The sequence below is a fragment of the Hyla sarda genome, chromosome 4 (assembly GCF_029499605.1).
Source record: "Hyla sarda isolate aHylSar1 chromosome 4, aHylSar1.hap1, whole genome shotgun sequence".
NCBI lineage: Eukaryota > Metazoa > Chordata > Amphibia > Anura > Hylidae > Hyla > Hyla sarda.
In genome coordinates this window covers 297,435,311-297,460,079 of record NC_079192.1, presented here as the reverse complement: position 1 = coordinate 297,460,079, position 24,769 = coordinate 297,435,311, and the positions used below count along the sequence as shown (strand labels likewise).

At 42.3% G+C, this 24,769-nt stretch overlaps 1 protein-coding gene across 4 annotated transcripts in view; it reads right to left on the bottom strand.

The window, feature by feature from the left end:
* Positions 1 to 24,769, bottom strand: part of APAF1 (apoptotic peptidase activating factor 1) — a 127,960-nt gene that overhangs the window by 82,949 nt on the left and 20,242 nt on the right. For all 4 annotated transcript variants that reach the window (XM_056574624.1, XM_056574627.1, XM_056574626.1 and 1 more), the window contains 2 exons: positions 20,572 to 20,684; positions 4,178 to 4,309 (listed from right to left, as the gene is read on the bottom strand). In XM_056574624.1, the coding sequence (XP_056430599.1) occupies positions 4,178 to 4,309; positions 20,572 to 20,684 (245 nt within the window). The remainder of the gene's footprint in view (positions 1 to 4,177; positions 4,310 to 20,571; positions 20,685 to 24,769) is intronic.

Sequence of the window (24,769 nt, the reverse complement as noted above, 5' to 3'; positions counted from 1 at the left end):
AAGTGGTATGAAAGTCAGTGTGAACGATGCCATAGTGTGTGATGATTCTGAGGATGTGGAATCACTGTGGGTAGAATTACAAAATGAGGGAAATACTGAAAAAATAATACTTGGTGTAATCTACAGACCCCCTAATATCACTGAAGAGATAGAAGGTCGGCTGCATAAACAAATAGAGAGGGCCGCCCGGGCAGGTACAGTGGTAATAATGGGAGATTTTAACTATCCAGATATAGATTGGGGTCCGGGGTTGGCTAAAACTTCAAAGGGGCGACAATTCCTAAATTTATTGCAGGATAATTTTATGGGCCAGTTTGTGGAGGACCCAACAAGAAGTGATGCCTTGTTGGATCTGATCATTTCCAACAACGCAGAGCTGGTTGCTAATGTAACTGTGCGGGAAAACCTTGGTAATAGCGACCACAATATAGTTACTTTTGACTTAAAATGTAGAAAACAAAGACAGACGGGGAAGGCAAAAACATATAATATTAAAAAAGCAAATTTCCCTGGGCTGAGAGCTGCACTACAGGACATAGACTGGGGGGAGGTGTTCTCAAATACTGATACAGAAGGTAAATGGGACATCTTTAAATCAACTCTAAATAACTATACAGCTAAATATATACCAAAGGGGAACAAATATAAACGATTCAAACTAAATCCTACATGGCTGACAAATTATGTTAAAAAGAGCAATAAACAACAAAAAAATAGCCATCATAAAATTCAAATCTGATGGGTCAGCTATAACATTTAAACAGTACAAAGAGCTTAATAAAATCTGTAAAAATGTAATAAAAACAGCAAAAAAGAAACCAAAGAAAGCAAAACTAATCCTAAATATTTTTTTAGATATATAAATGCAAAAAAACCAAGGACAGAGCATGTAGGACCCCTTAATAATGATAATGGGGAGGTTGTCACAGGCGATAAAGAGAAGGCGGAGCTACTGAATGGGTTCTTTAGTTCTGTATATACAAGGGAAGAAGGAGGAGCTGACATTGGCCAGGTCAGTGCTGGTAACACATCATGCAATGTACTGAACTGGCTTAATGTAGAGATGGTACAAGGTAAGTTAAGTAATATAAATGTAAGCAAATCTCCAGGGCCAGATGGATTGCACCCAAGAGTTCTTAGAGAGTTAAGTTCAGTAATATCTGTACCCCTGTTCATGATATTTAGAGATTCTCTGGTGTATGGTATTGTGCCAAGGGACTGGCGCAAGGCGAATGTGGTACCAATCTTCAAGAAGGGCACTAGGTCTTCCCCAGGAAACTATAGGCCGGTAAGTTTAACGTGCATTGTGGGTAAATTGTTTGAAGGACTTATAAGGGATTACATACAGGAATACATAGGAGATAATAGTATTATAAGTGATAGCCAGCATGGGTTTACTAAGGATAGAAGTTGTCAAACCAATCTAATTTGCTTTTATGAAGAGGTGAGTAGAAGCCTTGACAGAGGAATGGCTGTGGATATAGTGTTTCTGGATTTTGCTAAAGCGTTTGATACTGTCCCTCATAGACGTCTGACAGGTAAGTTAAGGTCTTTGGGTTTGGAAACTTTAGTTTGTAACTGGATTGAACACTGGCTCATGGATCGTACCCAGAGAGTGGTGGTCAATGATTCGTACTCCGATTGGTCCCCGGTTATTAGTGGTGTACCCCAAGGTTCAGTACTGGGCCCGCTGTTGTTTAATTTATTTATCAATGATATAGAGGATGGTATTAGCAGCTGTGTTTCTATCTTTGCAGATGACACCAAGCTTTGTAGCACGGGACAGTCTATAGAGGATGTGCATAAGTTACAAGATGACTTGGATAGACTAAGTGTCTGGGCATCCACTTGGCAAATGAGGTTCACTGTGGATAAATGTAAAGTTATGCATCTGGGTACTAATAACCTGCATGCATCGTATGTCTTAGGGGGGATTAAACTGGCAGAGTCACTGGTAGAGAAGGATCTGGGTGTACTTGTAGATCACAGACTACAAAATAGCATGCAATGTCAGGCTGCTGCTTCCAAAGCCGGCAGGATATTGTCATGTATCAAAAGAGTCATGGACTCAAGGGACAGGGACATAATACTCCCCCTTTATAAAGCATTGGTACGGCCTCACCTGGAATATGCTGTTCAGTTTTGGTCGCCTGTTCATAAAAGGGACACTGTGGAGCTGGAAAGGGTGCAGAGACGCGCGACTAAACTAATATGGGGCATGGAACATCTTAGCTACGAGGAGCGATTAAAGGAGTTACAATTGTTTAGTCTTGAGAAGAGACGTTTAAGGGGGGATATGATAAACGTATATAAGTATATTAATGGCCCATACAAAAAATATGGAGAAAAACTGTTCCAGGTTAGTCTCAAGGGGCGACACGCCTTCTTTACCATGAGAACTGTGAACTTATGGAACAGTCTACCTCAGGAACTGGTAAAAGCAGGAAAAATTAACAGCTTTAAAACAGGATTAGGCTGGGTTCACACTACGTTTTCTCCCATACGGGAGAGCATACAGCAGGGGGGAGCTAAAACCTCGCGCTCCCGTATGCCTTCGTATGCGCTCCCGTGTGTCATTCATTTCAATGAGCCGGCCGGAGTGAAACGTTCGGTCCGGTCAGCTCATTTTTGCGCCGTATGCGCTTTTACGACCGGACCTCAAACCGTGGTTGACCACAGTTTTAGGTCCGGGGGAAAAGCGCATACGGCGCAAAAATGAGCCGACTGGACCGAACGTTTCACTCCGGCCGGCTCATTGAAATGAATGACACACAGGAGCGCATACGAAGGCATACGGGAGCGCGAGGTTTTAGCTCCCCCCTGCCGTATGCGCTCCCGTATGGGAGAAAATGTAGTGTGAACCCACCCTTAGATACATTCCTGGAACAAAATAACATTAATGCTTATGAAGAAATATAAAATCCCATCCCTTCCCCAATGTCGCGCCGCGCCCCTACCCTTCAATTCCCTGGTTGAACTTGATGGACATATGTCTTTTTTCGACCGTACTAACTATGTAACTATGAACTGGCATGAATAGGCTGCACTGTACTTGGGAAGGATTTACACAGCACAGTGCTATAGATGGTATGTGTAAAGTAAAGGGGTTACTGATGCGCTGGGTTTGCAAGGTGCAATATGATCAAAAAAGAAAGGAACAGCAGCACAGCAAGGAAGGGGTTGCACCAAGTACTGAACTGCTGCTGCTTACGAACTAAAAAGGGAGAGGTTAGAAGAAATTACACTGTAGCACTGATATTTACACAAGGGACAGCTGTCCTGAGCTTTTTGGGTGGTCAGAGAGAAGACGGGAGCCAAGCTTTACCTTTGTAGACCATCTTTAACAGGCAGACTGGCTCAACTTGCAGACACACAGGGGGAGAGTTATCAAAACCTGTGAAGAGGAAGAGTGGTGCAGTTGCCCATGGTAACTAATTAGATGGCTTCTTTTATTTTTGAAGAGACCTGTGAAAAATTAAAGAAGCAATCTGATTGGTTGCTATTGACAACTGCACCCCTCTTCTACACAGGTTTTGATAAATCTCCCCCACAGTGTGTTCTGTCCTAATCTTGCTGTTACTATAGACTTAAGAGCAGTTTTTCTGGGGTAAGGAGTCATTTTTGGTAACTGAAGTGATTTGCAATTTGTTAGGAATCACATGGAGTGAAGTTAATTGAAACAACATTGCCTATTTAAAGAAGCACTCCAGAAAGTTTATTTCAGACATATAAACCAGATCACTGGATTGGTAACAGAGATTACTAAATTCATCATTATTGGACGCAGTTCTTTGGCCACACAAAATATGTGCTTTGCTTGTTCGTTGGTTGCTCACTAGCCCTTTTACACAGGCCAATTGTCAGGAACGATCATTTCTAGGAAAGGCCATTAATCCGATAAGGCTGTGTAAAAGGGCCTTTAGTGGGGATACCGACAACTGGATCTCTGTTTCTCAAGCAATTATTATTAGCCCCTTCATAGTTAGCTTCTACCTCCATTGATAAAATTGTCCATACTGGGCTGTATTAACCATTAGAGCTCAGTTTTAGTTTTATAAACCCTACCGAAACATTGACTGTCATGAGTAATGGGGTTGACTCTTCGACTGATAGTTTCGTAACCTGGCACCCAGATTGTCCACTGACAAAAAAAAAAAAATACAAGGCAAGGCTGTACCTTTAGACTCTTGTATGATGTGATGTGCTTCTTTTGGTAGCTCTTCCACTTTCTTGTCAACATAAAGAGAAAGAATTTCTAGTCCCTTCTGGTGTTCTAGTTCACTGTCCACATGGACAAAAAGTTTCATCCCTTAGTAAAGAAAGATGGATATTACTGATAAGTTGTTAAAAAAATTCAAAGGCAGCAATCTATTTTCATATTGTATAATCAACTTCATAATGGAATATGTTTACAAAGTTTAGCCTAATACTAGTACAAAAGATAAGTTAATTTTTTATGCTTACCGTAAAATCTCTCTTTCTCGGAGGATACATTGGGGGACACAGAGCCCATGGGTATATCTTGCTGACACTTGGCATACAAAGAGAAGTCGGCCCCTCCTGGCAGGATATACCCCACCTACTTACTCTGAGCTAATCAGTTTAGTTCTAAAGCAGTAGGAGAGGACCGACAAAAAAAGAAACCCAGCAGGTGTCCGAGGGAACCAGACAGACAAAAAGAACAGACCACAACCCCCCCGGACAGAAAAACCGAACCATAGAAACCAAAACAAAGGGGTGGGTGCAGTGTCCCCCAATGGATCCTTCGAGAAAGATTTTTATGGGAAAAACATTAAAAAAATCTACTTTTCTCGGTCGGCTCCACTGGGTGACACAGATCATGGGATGTACCAGAGCAGTCCCCAGGGTGGGAAAAGTACCTAAAACAGAATCAGGAAGAGGAAAAGCCACTGAAGCCTGCAACACCTTGGGACCCAAACTGGCATCAGTGGGCGCAAAAGTGTGCACCTGGTAGAATTTGGAGAAGGTGTGCAATGACGACCAAGTGGCCGACTTGCAGACTTGCAAGGCTGAAGCCCTATTGCATAGGGACCGAGAAGCCCCAACGGAACGCGTGGAATGTGCAGTTACCCGAAAAAAGTGTGACCTTCCCCTTACGACGGTACAATTCCGAAATGGCAGAATGGATCACCGCGAAATGGTCGCCTTGGAAGCAAGAAGAGCCTTGCGACGACCCTCCGGAATCACATAAAGTGTCACCCTGCCAGAAGGAGGTGGTGACGGAAAGATAGAGCCGGACAGCGCGAACCACATTCAGACAATGGAGGGAACACTCCTTGGCATTGGATGGGGCCGGACAGAAGGAAGGAAAAACCATCTCCTCGTTCACATGAAAGGAAACCACCTTGGGCAAGAAGGAGTGAGGTGGCCGAAAAACAACCCTGTCCTGTTGAAGGACCAAGAAGGGTGAGCGACAAGAGAGCTGCCAGCTCAGAGACCTTCCTAATGGAGGTAATGGCAATGAGGAAGGAGACCTACCAGGAAAGAACGCGAAGGAAGCAACCTAAAGAGGTTCAAACGGAGCTTCCCTCAAAGCACTAAGCACCAGGTTGTGATCCCAAGAAGGGGTGGGAGACCAGTACAGCGGAGCCGCAAGGGCCACGCCCTGCAGGAAGGTGCGGACGTGAGGGTTGGAAGCCAACGGCCATTGAAAGAATAGAAAGAGCCTAAACTTGACCTTTAAAGGGGTACTACCGTGGAAAACTTATTTTTTTAAATCAACTGGTGCCAGAAAGTTAAACAGATTTGTATATCACTTCTATTAAAAAAACGTAATCCTTCCAGTACTTTTTAGGGGCTCTATACTAAAGAGCTCTCTGCTGACCTCGGCGGTCCATTTTAGGAACTGTCCATAGAATCATATATGTTTGCTATGGGGATTTTCTCCAGTTCCTAAAATGGACAGCAGAGGTCAGCAGAGAGCACTGTGGTCAGGACATCACAGGAAATGCATTTCTTTTTTGGATTCCTCTTTAGTATACAGCCCCTAAAAAGTACTGGAAGGATTAAGATTTTTTAATAGAAGTGATTTACAAATCTGTTTAACTTTCTGGCACCAGTTGATTTAAAAAAAATAAGTTTTCCACAGTAGTACCCTTTAAGGGAGCTGAGCGCGAAATACTTATCCAGACCGGATTGCAAGAAGGCGTGGAAAGGAAAAGAGAAATGGAGAGATGGACTGAGCCTCACACCACCTGAAATAGGCCCGCCAAGTGCGGTGGTAAATCCTAGCGGTCTGCAGCATGGTGCGAATCCTCCCGAAAGAAAACCAGAGTCCTCAGAACCACGGTTTCAACCACCACGCCGTCAAATGCACAGACAGTGAATTTGGGTGGCAGAGGAGGACCCTGGGAGAGCAGATTGGGGGGTGAACCGGAAGACGCAGAGGTACGTCTGCATACCACGCGTGCCTGGGGCCACCAGAATGGCAGGAACGCCCTCCGCCTTGAGTTTCCTCAGAACCCTGGGCAGGAGAGGCAGAGGGGGGAAAAAGGTAGGGAAGACTGACGGACGACCATGGAATTACAAGCCTGTCCCTCGCCAGAGGGTCGTGTGACTTTGCTACAAAGCAGGGAACCTGTCTGTTGTGGAAAGATGCAAAGAGATCCACGTCCGGGGTCCCCCAAAGAGCGTAGATCTGTGCAAACGCCTCCGGATGGAGAAACCATTACTCCTGATCCACGGAGGAGCGGCTGAGAACGTCCGCTTCCCAATTCTCCACGTCCAGAATGTGAATAGCGGAGAGAGCAGGCATTTGAGTCTCGGCCCAGAGCAGAATCTTGGAGACCTCCTCCATCACTGAGTGGATGCGCATACCACCCTGGTGATTGATGTAAGTCACCGCCATGGCGTTGCCCGAATGGACTCGAACCGGATGACCCTGAAGTAGGATCTCCCAAGAAAAATGGCACAGATCTCCAAAATATTGATGGGGCGGTCAGCCTCCTGAATGCTACCCTGGACAGTCAGATCCCGAAACACACCTCCCCAACCCAGGAGACTCGCATCGGTTGTGACTACCTGCCTGTGGAGGGGAAGAAACGACCGGCCCTGGAGAAGGAGGAGAGAGAGTGGAGCCACCAAAGAAGCGACCGACCAACAGAGGGGGCAGAAGAATTTGGCAATCCAGAGTGGACGGCAACTTGTCCCACCGGGCCAATATGGCCAGCTGGAGAGGGCGACAGCGGAACTGGGCAAAAGGAACCGCCTCCATGGCCGACACCATCTGGCCCAGCACCTCCATGCAGAAGTGAATCGGAAAAGTAGAGGGGCAGAGGAACACGGGCAGCCGCCGTGTCGAAAAGGAGATCCAGAAAGACAAGGGACTGAGTGGGAGAAAGGTGGGACATTTCCCGGTTGATCACCCAACCCAAGGCGGACAGAGTCTGTTCTCCAAGTTTTGGGACCGGGACGGAGCTTTGATTAAAAGATCGTCCAGGTAAGGGAAGATAGAGATCCCCCGAGCCCGAAGAATAGCAATCACCGCCGCCATGACTTTGGTTAAAACCCTGGGAGCCGTGGCCAAACGAAAAGAAAAGAGCCATGAACTGGAAGTAACCTGCCGGAACAGCAAAGCGGAGGAATCGCTGATGGGCAGAATTTTTTTTTTTTTACAGATGTACAGATAGGCATCCCGGATATCTACTGAGGAAAGAAACTCCCCTTAATCCTTTGACACCACCACCGAGGGGAGGGACTCCATGCAAAAGTGGCTTAGCCGCAAGTGGTGGTTGAGCAACTTGAGGTCCAGAATGGGGCGAGCAGAGCCCCCTTTCTTGGAGACTAAAAACAGATTTGAGTAGAACCCCCAAAAACGCTCCCCTGGAGGAAATGGAACAGTCAACCCGAGCAAGGAGCGTACTCAAAAGCGACCAGGGGAACAAGGAGGACAGGATGGGAAAAACTGGTCCCGGGGAAAAGAAGCCAACTCTATCCAGTGACCATCGGATATGACGTCCCAAACCCAAGAGTTCTGAACCTACGCTAGCCAAATGTCCCGGAAAAAAGACAGACGTCCTCCCACCCAAGAAGTTACACGAGGCAAATGCCATACATCGGCCTCCTAAGTAACCGAACAGAGGAAGTTTCCGGCCTTAGAGAAAGTTGACGAGCGAGATCCACCAAGTCCTCCCGAGGAGCGCCAGACAGGATGCCTTGGCGCAGCTGAGAAACCCAACCCGAGATGGCCTTGGATACCCAGGCAGAAGTGAAGGTAGGTAACAAGGACAAACCTTCCGCTTCAAAAGGCAAACGTCGCCAAGTTCTCGATCTTCTTGTCTGCTGGATCCTTAAAGGATGCTGCATCCGCCAGAGCAGTCAACTTGGACAGACACGAAATCGGAGGATTAACTGCCGGCAGCGTCGTCCACTTAGAAATCAGATCCTGAGGGAAGGGAAAAGGGCTTGGATCTTCTTGGTCCCTTGAAACTGTTTATCCGGATGCTCCCAAGCCACGTCCAGGAAGGCGTCAAATTCAGCTTGAGAGCTGAAAGCCTTGGGGGAACAGAGAGAGGGTCGAAAAACTTCAGGATCAGGTTCCAAAGTTCTTGGGTCCTCTAGATTAAACATGTCCCTGATGGCTGACACCAAACTGTCCACCATATTAGACACGGCAGAGTAATCCTTTAGATCCGAGGTCGTGTCCAAACACATCATCCGCTAATTCCCCTGGAGAGTGGGAGCATGCAGAGGTTGCCTTAGACTGAGGCGTATTGGACCTGAAACAGCGAGTCGGAGACCTGGGATGATCACCAGGGGAGCGGCCCCTAGAGCTGTTGCTGTCGGTGAACTGGGAAAGAGGATCAAGATCTACGTAAAGAGTGTCTATCCCGATTGTGTGGCTCAGGGGAAGAGCCTGAAGAAAGCACTTTTGGGTGCTTGTGAGAGCGCAGGAAGTGGGGTTAAGGAGAAACTGAGGGGGAATCCCTGGGGAAGAGAGCAGGGAAGACCAAAGGGAAAACCACTGTCTTGGAGCGCCTAACCAGATCGGAGATCCACTGGGAAAGGGAGGAAACCCACTCTGGAGGGGGGTAGATAACGTGCGTTTCAGGGGGGCATCCTGAGAAGCAGGTATGGAAGGAATAGTCCTTTGTCCCGCAGATGGAGCTGAGAAGCAGGCTGTAGCTGTCCTGAGACCGGAGCTGGAGAGACAGGCAGCAGCTAAAGTCAGAAGGTCTGCAGAGTAGAGGATGACAGGGGAGGTGTGAGCTGCACAGACCCAGGAAGTGACCTCCACACCTGGATGGACCCCTTTGGAGGAGGAGAGGCAGGAGTACAGCAGATGACCCCCCCAAAGCACGCTAACTCAGCTGATAGGCGCATCAGTGACCCCTGGTGCATGCAAAATAAGACTACAGGCCAGTAGCAGGAGGCCCGCCAGCGCGCCTGAAAACAGGGAGGGGACGGAGCCAAGTCCCGGACCAGGCCGCAGTCTCAAGTTATCTCCCCACCCGCCATGCGCACTGCCCGTGGAGCAGATGAAAATGTAAGTAAAATGAGGCCGACCGTGTCCCTGCTGACAGGGGCTGCGGTCAGCGGACAGAAGAAAGAAAAATCACAAGCTGCTGCGGCCAGGAAGTAAGCAGTGCCAGGAAATGAGAAGGGGAGGGGAAGGGAAGCTGCCCCGTGATCCCCGAGCCCCGACAGTGCAGAGAGAGAGCCCTGCCAGATCACCATCCCCAGACCCAATAAAGACTGAAAAAGTACCCCAAAGGCCCAGAAAGGGAAATTAGGAAAGGAGGGAGGGAGAGTGGAAGGGAGGGGCGGATTGGGGGGGGGGGGGTCGAGGAATATACTCACCCTGCATGAGGAACCCGGACCAAATACCCTGCTGGGAACCCGGACCAAAGGTGCAACCCCAAGCTCTGCCCGTTGGCGGGAAGGGGTAAACGGAGCATACACTATGCCCAGTGCACCTTAGCCACATATGGGGGGGGGGGGGGGGGGGGGGAACAGGTAGCGCCACGCTCCTGAACCCGCACCTAAAAACCAGAAAAGAAAAGGAAAGAACCTAATTACAGGCCCTTGCTAGAAAAGAAGAAGAAAAAAAACGGTGTCTGCCTCCTACTGACACAAAGCTAAAACGGATTAGCTCAGAGTCAGTAGGCAGGGTATATCCTGCCAGGAGGGGCAACTTCTCTTTGTATGCCTAGTGTCAGCAAGATATACCCACGGTCTCTGTGTCCCCCAATGGAGCCGACCGAGTAATCCTTTTAGGTCATCACATACTGGCCCTAGCAGCTTATCACTTTTTTATGACTATTGTTGTGGAGTTTCATACAAAAACATAAATAAAAAACTTTAGGTACCACAGAGGCCTGGGTTCAAATGGCAGAATGTCTGCACGGAAAATCTCTGCTGACATTCTGCAAACTTTGGGTGCTGGTGTGACTTGTTGGCTCTAGGACCGCATGGGAATGCGCAGTCTCATAGACTGCAATGCATTCCGTGCAAAGTCCACAGAAAGAATGGACATTTTTTCTGCAGACAGAAGAATCAGAATTTCCGCACCAGAAACATCTGGCGAGGAAATTTCGCTGTGTGCACAGCGCAACAGAATCCCATTGAACTTCTCCAGAATTACTGGAAATTCTGCCATGTGAACATAGCCGAATATAGAATAAACTAAAATTGAAACCAGTCAACAGAAGTGACAGTAGGCATACAGTGGTGCTTGAATGTTTGTGGACCCATCAGAATTTTCTATATTTCTGCATAAATTTGATCTTAAACTATATTTGATTTCTACACAATTCTTAAAATTAGAGAAAGAACTAAATAAAAAAAATAAGAATTTTAGACCTGGTAATCTATAGAGGAAAACGATCCAATATCACCCATCTGTTAGTGTTCAAAGTATGGGAACCTTTGCTTTCAGTATCTGGTATAGCCCCTATTGTGCAGCAATTACCGTATTTATCAGTGTATAACACGCATTGTTTAGGCTAATTTTTTTTGCCTAAAGTCTATCTGCATGTTATACGCCGATAAGCCGCTGCAGTTCAATGATTTAAAGCGGACGCTTTAAATCAATGAACTGCAGCGGCTTTTGCAGGTCCAGAGACCTGCTGTCGCTGCCAGATTCTCTTCCCCTGCCTATCCTGGGGTCCAGAGACTGCCGGCACCGTTGCTCCATTGCCTCCCCCATCCCCGATTTTTCTGACCCCGCAGAAGCCCCCAGGAAAGGCAGGGGGAGAGAGGCGGTCGCTGCCCGCTTCTCTCCCCCTGCCTTTCCTGGGGTCTAGAGCCCTGGTGCCGCACTTTCTCCCCCCCTGGCTCTCGGCGCCGCTGCCCCTTCTCTCCCCCTGGCTATCGGCGCCGCTGCCCCATTGCCTCCCTCATCCCCGGGTTTATAATTACCTGTTGCCGGGGTTGGTTCCTCCCTGCATCTGCTCCGGTGTGGCATCCTCTGCGTCGTTGCTATGCGCTGCGCTGCTCAATGACAAGTGACGTCACGTTGAAGACATCACTCGTCATTGCGCCTCGCAGCGCATAGCAACGACGCAGGAGACGCCACACCAGAACAAGAAGCAGCGCGGACCCGACCCTGGCAACAGGTAATTATAAAACCAGGGATGGGGGAGGCAAAGGGGCAGCGGCACCGGCAATGGGGCAGCGGCGCCGATAGCCAAGGGGAGAGAAGCGGCGGCAGCAGGGCTCTAGATCCCAGGAAAGGCAGGGGGAGAGAAGCGGCCAGCGACAGCCTCTCTCCCCCTGCCTTTCCTGGGGGCTTCTGCGGGGTCAGAAACAGTGTATCGGGGTATACACATGCACACACACGCACCCTCATTTTACCAAGGATATTTGGGTAAAAAACTTTTTTTACCCAAATATCCTTGGTAAAATGAGGGTGCGTGTTATATGCCGGTGCGTGGTATACCCCAATAAATACGGTACTGTATCTAAACATCCATCCACAACATTAATATTGGATTAAAGATTTGATTTTGATTGGCAATTTCAAAACCTTTACTTTGTTCTTCTTTAGACATTCTTTGGTAGAAAGACCGTTTAATTCAGAATGTATTGTTCCACCAATATGGGAAGCAGTATTGGCTCAGATGCTGCAAAACAGGCCCAAACCATGATACTACCACCACAGTGTTTTTTGCAATACAGTTCCTGTATTAGGTTTTTAATGAAAAACGGATTCCTCAAAACCTGACTAAACTGTATCAAAACACGTGTACAAATTCAACCCCTATACAGTTTAAAAACGGATGCAACCGGACCTCTTTTTTCAAACCGTATACGTTTAAGAAAAAAAAAGGTATCTGTTTTTAACTTTTCACTCCATTTTTAATAAAGTTTCACTTGTTTGATTGAAAATCCAAGAAAACAAACTGTACAAAGTCAAAAAAAACGTATGGTGAAAACCGGATGGAATCGTATGCACATGCGGTTCCCATTGAATCCCATGTTAAAAAAAAACTAAAAAAAAAAAAAAAAAAAAAAAAACACATACAGTTTAATACAGTTTTTCACCTGGACCAAAAACCGTGGTAGACTACGGTTTAGGGTATGGGGAAAAAAAACTAAAAAAAAAAATCCTGACAAAACCGTACAGGATGCAAAACTGACACAACCCGATGCATCTATTAGCATACTGTTTTCAATGAAGAGTCAATGCATATGGTTTTCAATACTATTCCGTACGGTTTTCACATTGAAAGCGTATATGGGAACTGTATTGCAAAAACGTGATGTGAATGCACCCTTAAAAAGATGGAATGAGGTTTTTATTCTGAAATGCTGTGTTTACATTTCCCTGAAGCATAACACTTCTCATTTAAATAAATAAAATTAAAAAGCTTAAAAAAAGGGGGCCATTTTGGTCTCATCTGTCCACAAAACATTGTTCCAAAAGGCTTCTGACTTATTTATGTGATCTTTAGCAAACTGTAGACAGAGCAAGGTGAGAAAATGCTTTAATTGCTTAGGTTATGTTTACATCTACAACAAGGGCTCCAATGCAGAAACCGTTCAAATAACCAGACAAAAAAATGAATCAAGCAGTATTTTTTTGTCTGTTATTTTCCAGTTAAGTGACAGTAGGTGAAAAACCGATGGATCCTTTTAACGTCGATTGGGTCTGTCAAGCGCCACTGCTGTCCATCATGCAGCAGATTATCTGGCTCTGTCTTTTATCCCTGAATGGAATCTGCGACTGAGGTTCCTCTGAACCTAGCTTTACAGTTTATTAAACTATAACAGTGGGGATCAAAAGTTTGGGCACCCCAGGTAAAAATTTGTATTAATGTGCATAAAGAAGCCAAGGAAAAATTGAAAAATCTCCAAAAGGCCTCAAATTACAGACTAGACATTCTTACAATATGTCAACAAAAGTTACTATTTTATTTCCATCATTTACACTTTCAAAATAACAAAAACAAAAAAAAATTTCATCTGCAAAAGTTTGGGCACCCTGCAGAGTTAATATTTTCTACTGCCCCCTTTGGCAAGTATCACAGATTGTAAACGCTTTTTGTAGCCAGCCAAGAGTGTTTCAATTCTTGTTTGAGGTATCTTTGCCCATTCTTCCTTACAAAAGTCTTCCAGTTCTTTGAGATATCTGGGCTGTCTGTCACGCACTGCTCTTTTAAAGGTCTATCCATAGATTTTCAATTATGTGGAGCTCAGGAGATTGTGAAGGCCATGGCAAAACCTTCAGTTTATACCTCTTTATGTAATCCCCGTGGATTTCGAGGTCTGTTTAGGATCATTATCCATTTGTAAAAGCCATCCTGTCTAACTTCAGCTTTTTCACCGATGGCATCAAGTTAGCATCCAAAATTTGCTGAAGTTTTATTGAATGCATTTTTCCTTCTACTCATGAGATGTTCCCTGTGCCACTGGCTGCAATACAACCTCAAAGCACGATTGGTCCACCCCCATGCTTAACAGTTGGACAGAGGTTTTTTCATTAAATTCTGTTCCACTTTTCCAAATGTACCTTTGCTCATTCCGGCCAAAATGTTCAATTTTAACCTCATCGGTCCACAGAACTTGTTTCCAAAATGCATCAGGCTTGTCTATATGTTCATTTGCAAAGTTCCAACGCTGATTTTTGTGGCGAGGACGTAGAAGAGGTTTTCTTCTGATGACTCTTCCATGAAGACCATATTTGTACAAGTATCTCTATATAGTGGAATAGTGTACCACAACTCCAGTGTCTGCCAGATCTTTCTGGAGGGATTGTGCAGTCAAACGTGGATTTTGAATAGTTTTTCTCACAATCCTGCGAGCTGTTCTGTCCGATATTTTTCTTGGCCTTCCAGATCTTGCTTTAACTTCCACTGTTCCTGATGACTGTCATTTCTTAATTACATTCCGAACAGAGGATATTGACATCTGAAAACATTTTGCTATCTTCTTATAGCCTTCTCCAGCTTTGTGAGCGTCAACTATTTTCAGTTTCAGATTTCTAGACAACTGCTTAGAAGAACCCATGGTGCTGATTGTTGGGGCAAGGTCAGATGAGTCTGGGCATTTAAAACCTTTGAGATTGACATCACCTGGTCTTCCCAGATGATGATTGAGAACAATCCATGACACTGGCAGGTCTCAGCTTTGCAAAGGGGACAGTGCATGCTATAAATTCTGCAGGGTGCCCAAACTTTTGCAGATGCCATTTTTTGGTTTTCTGTTATTTTGAAAGTGTAAATGATGGAAATAAAATCTAACTTTTGTTGACATATTATAAGAAGGTCTAATCTGTAATTTGATGCCTTTTGGAGATTTTTCCCATCTTTCCTTGGCTTCTTTATGCACATTAATAAAAATTTTTTACCTGGGGTGCCCAAACTTTTGATCCCCACTGTATATGGAATAACCCATTTAGGCTCCTGGGGTCTTTTAGTGATGAAAAATTTTTTTTTTTTTTTTTTTTTTTAAGGGGAAACAATATTATACAGGGTGGGCCATTTATATGGATACACCTTAATAAAATGGGAATGGTTTGTGATATTAACTTCCTGTTTGTGGCACATTAGTATATGTGAGGGGGGGAAACTTTTCAAAATGGGTGGCGACCATTGTGGCCATTTTGAAGTCGGCCATTTTGAATCCAACTTTTGTTTTTTCAATAGGAAGAGGGTCATGTGACACATCAAACTTATTGGGAATTTCTCAAGAAAAACAAATGATGTGCTTGGTTTTAACGTAACTTTATTCTTTCACGAGTTATTTACAAGTTTCTGACCACTTATAAAATGTGTTCAATGTGCTGCCTATTGTGTTGGATTGTCAATGCAACCCTCTTCTCCCACTCTTCACACACTGATAGCAACACCGCAGGAGAAATGCTAACATAGGCTTCCAGTATCCGTAGTTTCAGGTGCTGCACATCTCATATCTTCACAGCATAGACAATTGCCTTCAGATGACCCCAAAGATAAAATTCTAAAGGGGTCAGATCGGGAGACCTTGGGGGGCCATTCAACTGGCCCACGACGATCAATCCACTTTCCAGGAAACTATTCATCTAGGAATACTCTGACCTGAAACCCATAATGTGGTGGCGCACCATCTTGCTGGAAAAACTCAGGGAACGTGCCAGCTTCAGTGCATAAAGAGGGAAACACATCATCATGTAGCAATTTTGCATATCCAGTGGCCTTGAGGTTTCCATTGATGATGAAGAATGGCCCCACTATCTTTGTACCCCATATACCATACCATACATTTTTGTGTTCCAACAGTCTTGGAGGGATCTATCCAATGTGGGTTAGTGTCAGACCAATAGCAGTGGTTTTGTTTGTTAACTTCACCATTCACATAAAAGTTTGCCTCATCACTGAACAAAATCTTCTGCGTAAACTGAGGGTCCTGTTCCAATTTCTGTTTTGCCCATTCTGCAGCACCTGAAACTACAGATACTGGAAGCCTGTGCTAGCATTTCTCCTGCGGTGTTGCTATCAGTGTGTGAAGAGTGGGAGAAGAGGGTTGCATTGACAATCCAACACAATGGGCAGCACATTGAACACATTTTATAAGTGGTCAGAAACTTGTAAATAACTCATGAAAGAATAAAGTTACGTTAAAACCAAGCACATCATTGTTTTCTTGTGAAATTCCCAATAAGTTTGATGTATCACATGACCCTCTTCCTATGGAAAAAACAAAAGTTGGATTCAAAATGGCCGACTTCAAAATGGCCACCATGGTCACCACCCATCTTGAAAAGTTCCCCCCCCCCCCCCCCCTCATATATACTAATGTGCCACAAACAGGAAGTTAATATCACCAACCATTCCCATTTTATTAAGGTATATAGAAAGTACATAAGACAAAAAAAACACAAAACGATTTTTGGAGCGGTGTAGAAATTCTTCGGATAGCAAGATACTTTTGAAAAAAAGGGAATTCACACTTACACTTGGCGAGTGGCTTATTCAAACCACTCACACATTTTATAAGACCCGTAGATGAAAATAGTGATCTCTCATTTCTCTGCGTCAATCCTCCTCGGCAAGTGACTCGTCACTCCGAATAGTGTAATGGGAAAAAAAATATTTAAAAATCGGAGAGCGCACAGGATCGATATTCATATACAGCCAATTCATATATACCAATGGAGCAATCCTACTTACTTCAACGCGAGGGGTTTCAGTGTCCTTAAAACCCCCTCGATCCGGCCAGCCTGTGATCGTTTTGTCTTTTACCACGCCAACCAGGTACTTTGCGCACTGCTATTCACTCTTTCTCCTTTTCTCGGATCTACCCGAAATTTCAAAATCACTGCGATTCACAATGCTTCATACAGAAGAACAATTTATTCCGTTAAAAGTTCATAAAAGGCCAGTACAATCAGACACGTTGCGGGGAGAAAATTCCCCTTCCTCAGGGATATCTATTCCTAACAAAAGTGCTTCTTTTATCTAGCTCCATGACCCAATATTCACCCGGAAACAATTATCCATTGGTTAAGACATTCAATTTACTAAAAAAAAAACTATTAAATATATTCCTATACTCGTTCTATACATTCATTAAAAAGATTTCAGGACCAGTGTATTAAGTTTAAAAATATAAAAACTCTCTCTCATACACTGGGTGGAAAATCTCCCTAGACCTTCCGCTATTTGTTCCACGGGAATCACCCGTAGCAACCCCGGATCTGCGTTGTGATACATTGCAAAATGACGGGAGACACTATGTTTTACATATTTGTGGTTAATATTGAATCTGTGCAAATTTATTCTTTTAAGTGTTTGTGATGTGCGTCCCACATATTGGGTCCCGCACGGACATTCGAGCACATAAATTACATAATTGCTGGCACAAGTTAGTTTGGATTTTATAGGAATTTCATCACCAGTTGACGCACTTATTATTCTCTGTTTCCCGTTCTCTATGTGTGAACAGGTAGCACATCTTTTCATTGCATTTAAATTATCCTTTAAATTTTTCTTGTTTTTTTTATTTTTACTTACATTTAATTTTGGATATGAAGGTGAAATTTCTTGCGCTACTGTTCTCGCTCGCCGATAAATAAAATTAGGTCTAAAATCATTGGCTCCTAGTGCTTCTTTTAAAAAAGGGGTCTTGTTTTAATATATCCCAATTTAAAAAAGTTTTCTATTTTTTTAGCATTTTTTGGAATACCGAGATACAAATGCTGTGCAATAATTTATCTTTTTATTAATTTTATCTTTTTTCGTATAATTTAAACTTTGTTCTTTTATTTGATCTTTTCTCACAATAAGATCTGCTTTCTTCCTAGCACCTTCAACAATTGAAGGTGGATAGCCTTTTTCTAAAAATCTGTTTTCTATTATCTTGGCTTGATCTTCATAACATTTATTTTCTGAACAATTTCTTTTTATTCTATTTAGTTGTCCGAAGGGAATGTTAACCTTTCAATTTTTCTGATGACAACTTTTAAAGTGCAGATAGCCGTTTGCATCAATTTATTTAAAGTGTGTTTGTGTATTAATTTTATTATCTTTTAAGTATATCTCCAGATCCAAGAAAGTAATTTTCTTTTAGTCTATAGGTTCTGTAAATGTAAGACCCCATTGATTATTATTCAATTCATTAAAAAAAAACTCAAAAAATACATAGACTAAATAGAATAAAAAGAAAAATTGTTCAGAAAATAAATGTTATGAAGATCATCCAAGATAATAGAAAACAGATTTTTAGAAAAAGGCTATCCACCTTCAATTGTTGAAGGTGCTAGGAAGAAAGCAGATCTTATTGTGAGAAAAGATCAAATAAAAAAAAAACAAAGTTTAAATTATACGAAAAAAGATAAAAATTATAAAAAGATAAATTATTGCACAGCATTTGTATCTCGGTATTCCAAAGATGCTAAAAAAGTAGAAAACTTTTTTTTTAAATTGAGATATATTAAAATAAGACCCCTTTTTAAAAGAAGCGCTAGGAGCCAATGATTTTATACCTAATTTTATTTATCAGCGAGCAAGAACAGTAGCGCAAGAAATTGCACCTTCATATCCAAAATTAAATGTAAATAAAAAAATAAAACAAGAAAAATTTAAAGGATCATTTAAATGGATCATCTAAATGAAAAGAGATGTGGTACCTGTTCACACATCGAACGGGAAACAGAGAATAATAAGCGCGTCAACTGGTGATGAAATTCCTATAAAATCCAAACTAAGTTGTGCCACCAATTATGTAATTTATGTGCTCGAATGTCCGTGCGGGACCCAATATGTGGGACGCACATCACAAACACTTAAAAGAATAAATTTGCACAGATTCAATATTAACCACAAATATGTAAAACATAGTGGGGGAGATTTATCAAAACCTGTGCAGAGGGAAAGTTGCCCAGTTGCCCATAGCAACGAATCAGCTCGCTTCTTTCATTTTAAACAAGCAAAATGAAAGAAGCGATCTGATTGGTTGCTATGGGCAACTTTTCCTTTGCACAGGTTTTGATAAATCTCCCCCAGTGTCTCCCATCATTTTTGCAATGTATCACAACGCAGATCCGGGGTTGCTACGGGTGATTCCCATGGAACAAATAGCGGAAGGTCTACGGAGATTTTCCACCCTGTGTAGGAGAGAAAGTTTTTATATTTTTAAACTTAATACACTGGTCCCGAATGGTTTTAATGAATGTATAGAGCGAGTATAGGAATATATTTATTTAATTGTTTTTTTTAGTACATTGAATGTCTTAACCAATGGATAATTGTTTCCGGGTAAATATGGGGTCATGGAGCTAGATAAAAGAAGCAATTTTGTTAGGAATGGATATCCCTGAGGAAGGGGAATTTTCTCCCCGCAACGTGTTGGATTGTACTGGCCTTTTATGAACTTTTAATGGAATAAATTGTTCTTCTGTATGAAGCATTGTGAATCGCAGTGATTTTGAAAATTTTGGGTAGATCCGAGAAAAGGAGAAAGAGTGAATAGCAGTGCACAAAGTACCTGGTTGGCGTGGTAAAAGACAAAACTATCACAGGCTGGCCAGATCAAGGGGGATTTAAGGACGGTGAAACCCCTCTCGTTGAAGTAAGTAGGATTGCTCCATTGGTATATGAATTGGCTGTATATGAATATCGATCCTGTCTGCTCTCCGATTTTTTTATTTTATTTTTTTCATTTTATTAGGGTGTATCCATATAAATGGTCCACCCTGTACATTACTATCTATAAACAATACATATCCATGCGACACATGGCTAAAATACTGCAAGTAGCCTTTGATTTCCACCGCATATTTTGACACTTTGGACCACATTTTAAATCACGGTCATGGATTAATCTAATTGGCATCCTGCATCTCAGAAACATGCTCTGAATAACGAATGCTCACAAAAATATGACAATTCCCACTATGAACTTTAGCAGATATTCCCATTGAAAAAAAAGCATGCCATGCACACACATAAAATGCATCAAACCACACTACAAAAAATGTGTAAAACTGGCTTTCATGGCACCACTACAAGCACCATTTTCTATATGTTTTATGTATTTTTACCACTGCATTAATTCGTACCTAGCACTTTAAAAACTTTTGACATGTCCTAGTGACATGCCAAAAGTTTGAATCGGTCAGGGTCTAGGTGCTCACAATGCTAGCATGAGTCAGACGAAGCGCACGGGTGAGCATGCACATCTCCTAGCTTATGCTAGTGACTAGCAGGGGTCAAAACATTTCGATCCTTGACTGATCAAAACTTTTGACATGTCTATTTATTACAAACAAGTGGGCAGATGTGACCTTTAGAAGAGGAAAAAAAAAAAAAAAAAAAAACACACACACACACACAAAACTATTGGAAAAAAAAAATCCTGATTTGCAATCACTCATATAACCAGTTCCAAGACCATTATCTACAATGTTTTTCAAGTTAACACAATCACAGTTGAAGCATGACCTGCACATACGTTTATGCTTTTTTGAAGCTGTTATTACAGTGAGATAGTGGTGTGACTTTCTGCCATATCACTACCGCTACTGGTCGACTGATCCATACAATTACAAAAACCTCACCCACCATATAGGAGGAGTGTAACAACACAGGAATTGGCAAGCTCAAATTTCACATTTCAGAAGAAGATACATACCCGCAACCGTGTCAATGACACTTCTGTCTCTGCTTGTTACGAGAACACGGCACTGGATGTCAAATGCCTTTAGCACCCAGGAATCCCAAACGTCATCCAAAATTAGCAGAGACCTAAGAAAATAAATAGAAATACATATTTAAATACCATTGCTCATAATAAAACATACTATAAAGCCGTTTATACAGTTTACCAAGACAGGCTACAATAGTTTGGGTACAAGGGACGCAGGAACAAACAGTTCAGAAAGTCTTCAGATCCATTTTATTTTCTTTACATTTTGTTACGTTGTGGCCTTGTGACAATGTGAAAACAAAATGTTAGAAATCTTTGCTAATTTATTAAAAATGAAAAGCTAAAATTCTGCATGGACACGGACATATTCCCTTTACTCAGTACTTAGTTGAAGCCCCTTTGGCACTGATTATAGCCTCCAGTTTTCTTGGGGATGATGCTACAAAGTTTTCACACCCGGACTTTCTGCCATTTTTCTCTGCAGATCATCTCAAATGGGCAGTGTAAGATTCAAAAACTTTTTATATGTTGTACATCTTGTCAAAACATTAACCTTTCTAATATACTTCATGATAAAATTTTATTTCCTTTTTATAGAAATCATGGCTTATAAAATCATGGCTTTGTCCAAGCTGAAGCACAGGCGTGGACAAAGTCCAGTAAGTGAGTGGGGGCTAGCACTCCTCTGTGTCTGATAGGACAGGACAGAGCCCAGAGGAGTCCTACCAGACAGGAGAGAGCCCAGAGGAGTGCTAGCCCACCCTCACTTACTGGACTTTGTCCATGCCTATGCTTTAGCTTGGACAAATCTATGGTTTTATAAGCCATGATTTCTATAAAAAGGAAGTAAAAGGTTTCTTATGAAGTATATTAGAAAGGTTAATGTTTTGACAAGATGTACAACATATAAAAAGTTTTTGTATCCAATAGTGCCCATTTAAGCTGCATTAGGTTGGATGGGGACCATCGGTTTACAGCCATTTTTCAGGTCTCTACAGAGATGTTCAATTAGGTTCAAGTCAGAGCTCTTGCTGGGCCACTCAAGGACATTCACAGAGCTGTCCCTAAGCCACTCTTGAATTGTCTTGGCTGTGTGCTTAGAGCCATTGCTTTGTTGTAAGGTGAACCTTTAGCCCAGTCTGAGGTCCAGAGCACTAGGAAGCAGATTTTCATCAAGAATATCTCTGTTCTTTACTCCATTTAGCTTTTACTTAACCCTAACCAGTCTGTGTCCTAGCCACTACTGTATATAGAACACCCCCACAGCATGATGCTGCCACCATCATGCTTAAAAGTATGGATGCTATTAGGCAGGTGATGAGCAGTGCCTGGTTTCCTGCAGACATGATGCTTAGAACTAAGGCCATCAGATCCAAAAATCTTGCGTCTCATAATCTGAGGGTCCTTTGGGTGTTTTTCTGCAAACTCCAGGCGGGCTTTTATGCATTTTTTTTTTATTTATTTTTTTTTTTACCAAGGAGAGCGTTGTTTCCGGACCCTCTGCCATAAAGACAAGATTGGTGGAGTGCTGCAGTGATGGCTGACCTTCTTGAAGTTTCTCCCATCTGCACACGAGATCAGCAAGTGTGACCATTGGGTTCTTGGTCACCTCTCTTAGGCTGGTTTCACACCACATTTTTTGCAATACAGCTCCTGTATACATTTTTAATTTGAAAATTGTATGGAACCATATTGTAAACCATATGCATTGACTCTTCATTGAAAACCATATGCCAAAAGATGCATCAGATTTTGTCCGTTTTGTATCCTATACAGTTTTGTCAGTAGCCTACCACGGTTTTGGTCTGGGTAAAAAAAAAAAAATAAAATAAAAAAATTATAAAAACAGTATTGAAACGTATACTTAAAAAAAAAATTTTTTAAAGGGTTTTCAACCGTATACTGATTAAAATTTGTACACGTTTTGCTACAGTTTAGGTTCCATTCACATCTCTTTTTGGCAATATGGTTCCCGTATCAGGTTTTTTGTAAAAAAAAAAAAAAAAAAAAAAAAAATACAAAACACATATATATGTCTCAAAACCGGACCAAACCGTACACAACCTTATACCTTATAACATATACCTCTGTACGGTTTTAAACAGTATACGGTTTGAAAACAGATGTCCGGTTGCATACATTTTAAGAATGAATACGGTTTTAGGTTTGTCCTTAATTAAATAAAGTTCTTCTTGTTCTATTTGTGGGAAGAACTTTCAGCATGCACTGCGCATGTGCAAACTGCAAAACCGTATTGTGCAAACTGGATGGAACCATACGCACATTCGGCTCTGTACGGTACCCATTGACCACCATTTAAAAACCTATATGGGTTGTTTCCAGTTTTTCAGCCGGACATTAAACCGTAGACTTTGGTTTTGTTAGTAGACTATGGTATGACTAAGGCGGACATGCTCCGCTGAAACGAGTTACTATTGTTCATGCCGCAGTGTTTGTGTCCTTCCTATGATGAATAAAGCTGTCGTTTTTACCGCATGACGAGTGCTGGACGCCTATCCTATACGTGTTGGTCCACACGTGTCCGAGACACTGCGGTTTAGATGGCGAGCTGGACTTGCTCTTTCTTTACTATGGTTTTGTGAACCGGAAAAAACTGATAAAACCGTAATTGATGCAAAACGTACACAACCGGATGCTACATTTGGCATACGGTTTTCAATGACATGTCTATACATACGGTTTGTAATACGGCTCCATAATTTTTTATTTTTTTATTTATTTATTTTTATTTTTTTTACACTGGAACTGGATACAGGAACCGCATTGCAAAAACTATATGTGAATGCAGCCTAAATCAGGTTTTGAGGAATCAGTTTTTTTTGTTTTTTTTTGCAAAAACGTGGTGTGAACCCAGCCTTACAAGGGCTTTCTCCCTTGATAATTTGGTTTAGTGGGGTGGCCAAATCTGGAAAAACACTCAAGACTTTTCTAATCTGATCATGCTATTCATTTAAGAAAAAAAGTCTGCATATTGTCAAGTTTTAGTGCATAAAGGCTCCAGAGGGACGACAACCAATTTCCTATATACCTTGTCCGGTGTTGTGCGCACAACCTTCTCTGGTAAGCGCCAAATCACATGAGGGGTAACCTAGGTCTGGTAATACTGCACTATGGAAAACTTTTTTTCTGTTATAACAACCAAGACTCTATCTTGGTTGTTACTAACTTCTCCAGATCTGTGCCTCTAGTCAATCATGTCTCTGAACTCTACAGGCAGTTGTTTCAACCTCATGGCTTGGTTTTTGCTCTGATATGCATTGTCAGCTGAATGACTTACTTTCAAAATCATGTTCAATCGACTAAATTTCCCATTGACCTAAGATAAAACGTATTTAGAATACAAACAAAATGGGCTAAAATTAGCAGTGGAGTACCAAGATGTTCTGCACAAGGTCCCATTGCTTTGCATTTTAATGACTGTGGCTAGAACTAAAACTAAAAGATAAACAATGTAGATAGATCCCAGCCAGCTGGAGGCATTGTTAGTTACATAGCAAAATAGATTGTATATTGATAGCTATACGTAGCTTGACAAAGACCCACACATGTAACACAGGGTCAAAGCATTACTATTGTACTTGTATCTTTTTGCTGGAATAAATTCCAATTCACAATGTGCATGCTGGGCATAATCTGTTCAAATCTGTTGTCCAGATGACAAAAGTTTAGATCAATTACTCATGAGACCCTCTGTGATTGTAAGCTATAGCTGGGTAGCTATATTAACCCCTTAAGGACCAAGCCAATTTTGGTCTTAAGGACCAGAGCGTTTTTTTGCACATCTGACCACTGTCACTTTAAACATTAATAACTCTGGAATGCTTTTAGTTATTCTGATTCAGAGACAGTTTTTTGTGACATATTCTACTTTAACATAGTGGTAAATTTTTGTGGTAACTTGCATCCTTTCTTGGTGAAAAATCCCCAAATTTGATGAAAAATTTGAAAATTTGGCATTTTTCTAACTTTGAAGCTTTCTGCTTGTAAGGAAAATCGATATTACAATTTATTTATTTTTTGATTCACAAATACAATATGTCTACTTTATGACTGCATCATAAAATTGATGAGTTTTTACTTTTGGAAGACAGCAGAGGGCTTCAAAGTTCAGCAGCAAATTTCCAATTTTTCACAACATTTTCAAACTCACTATTTTTCAGGG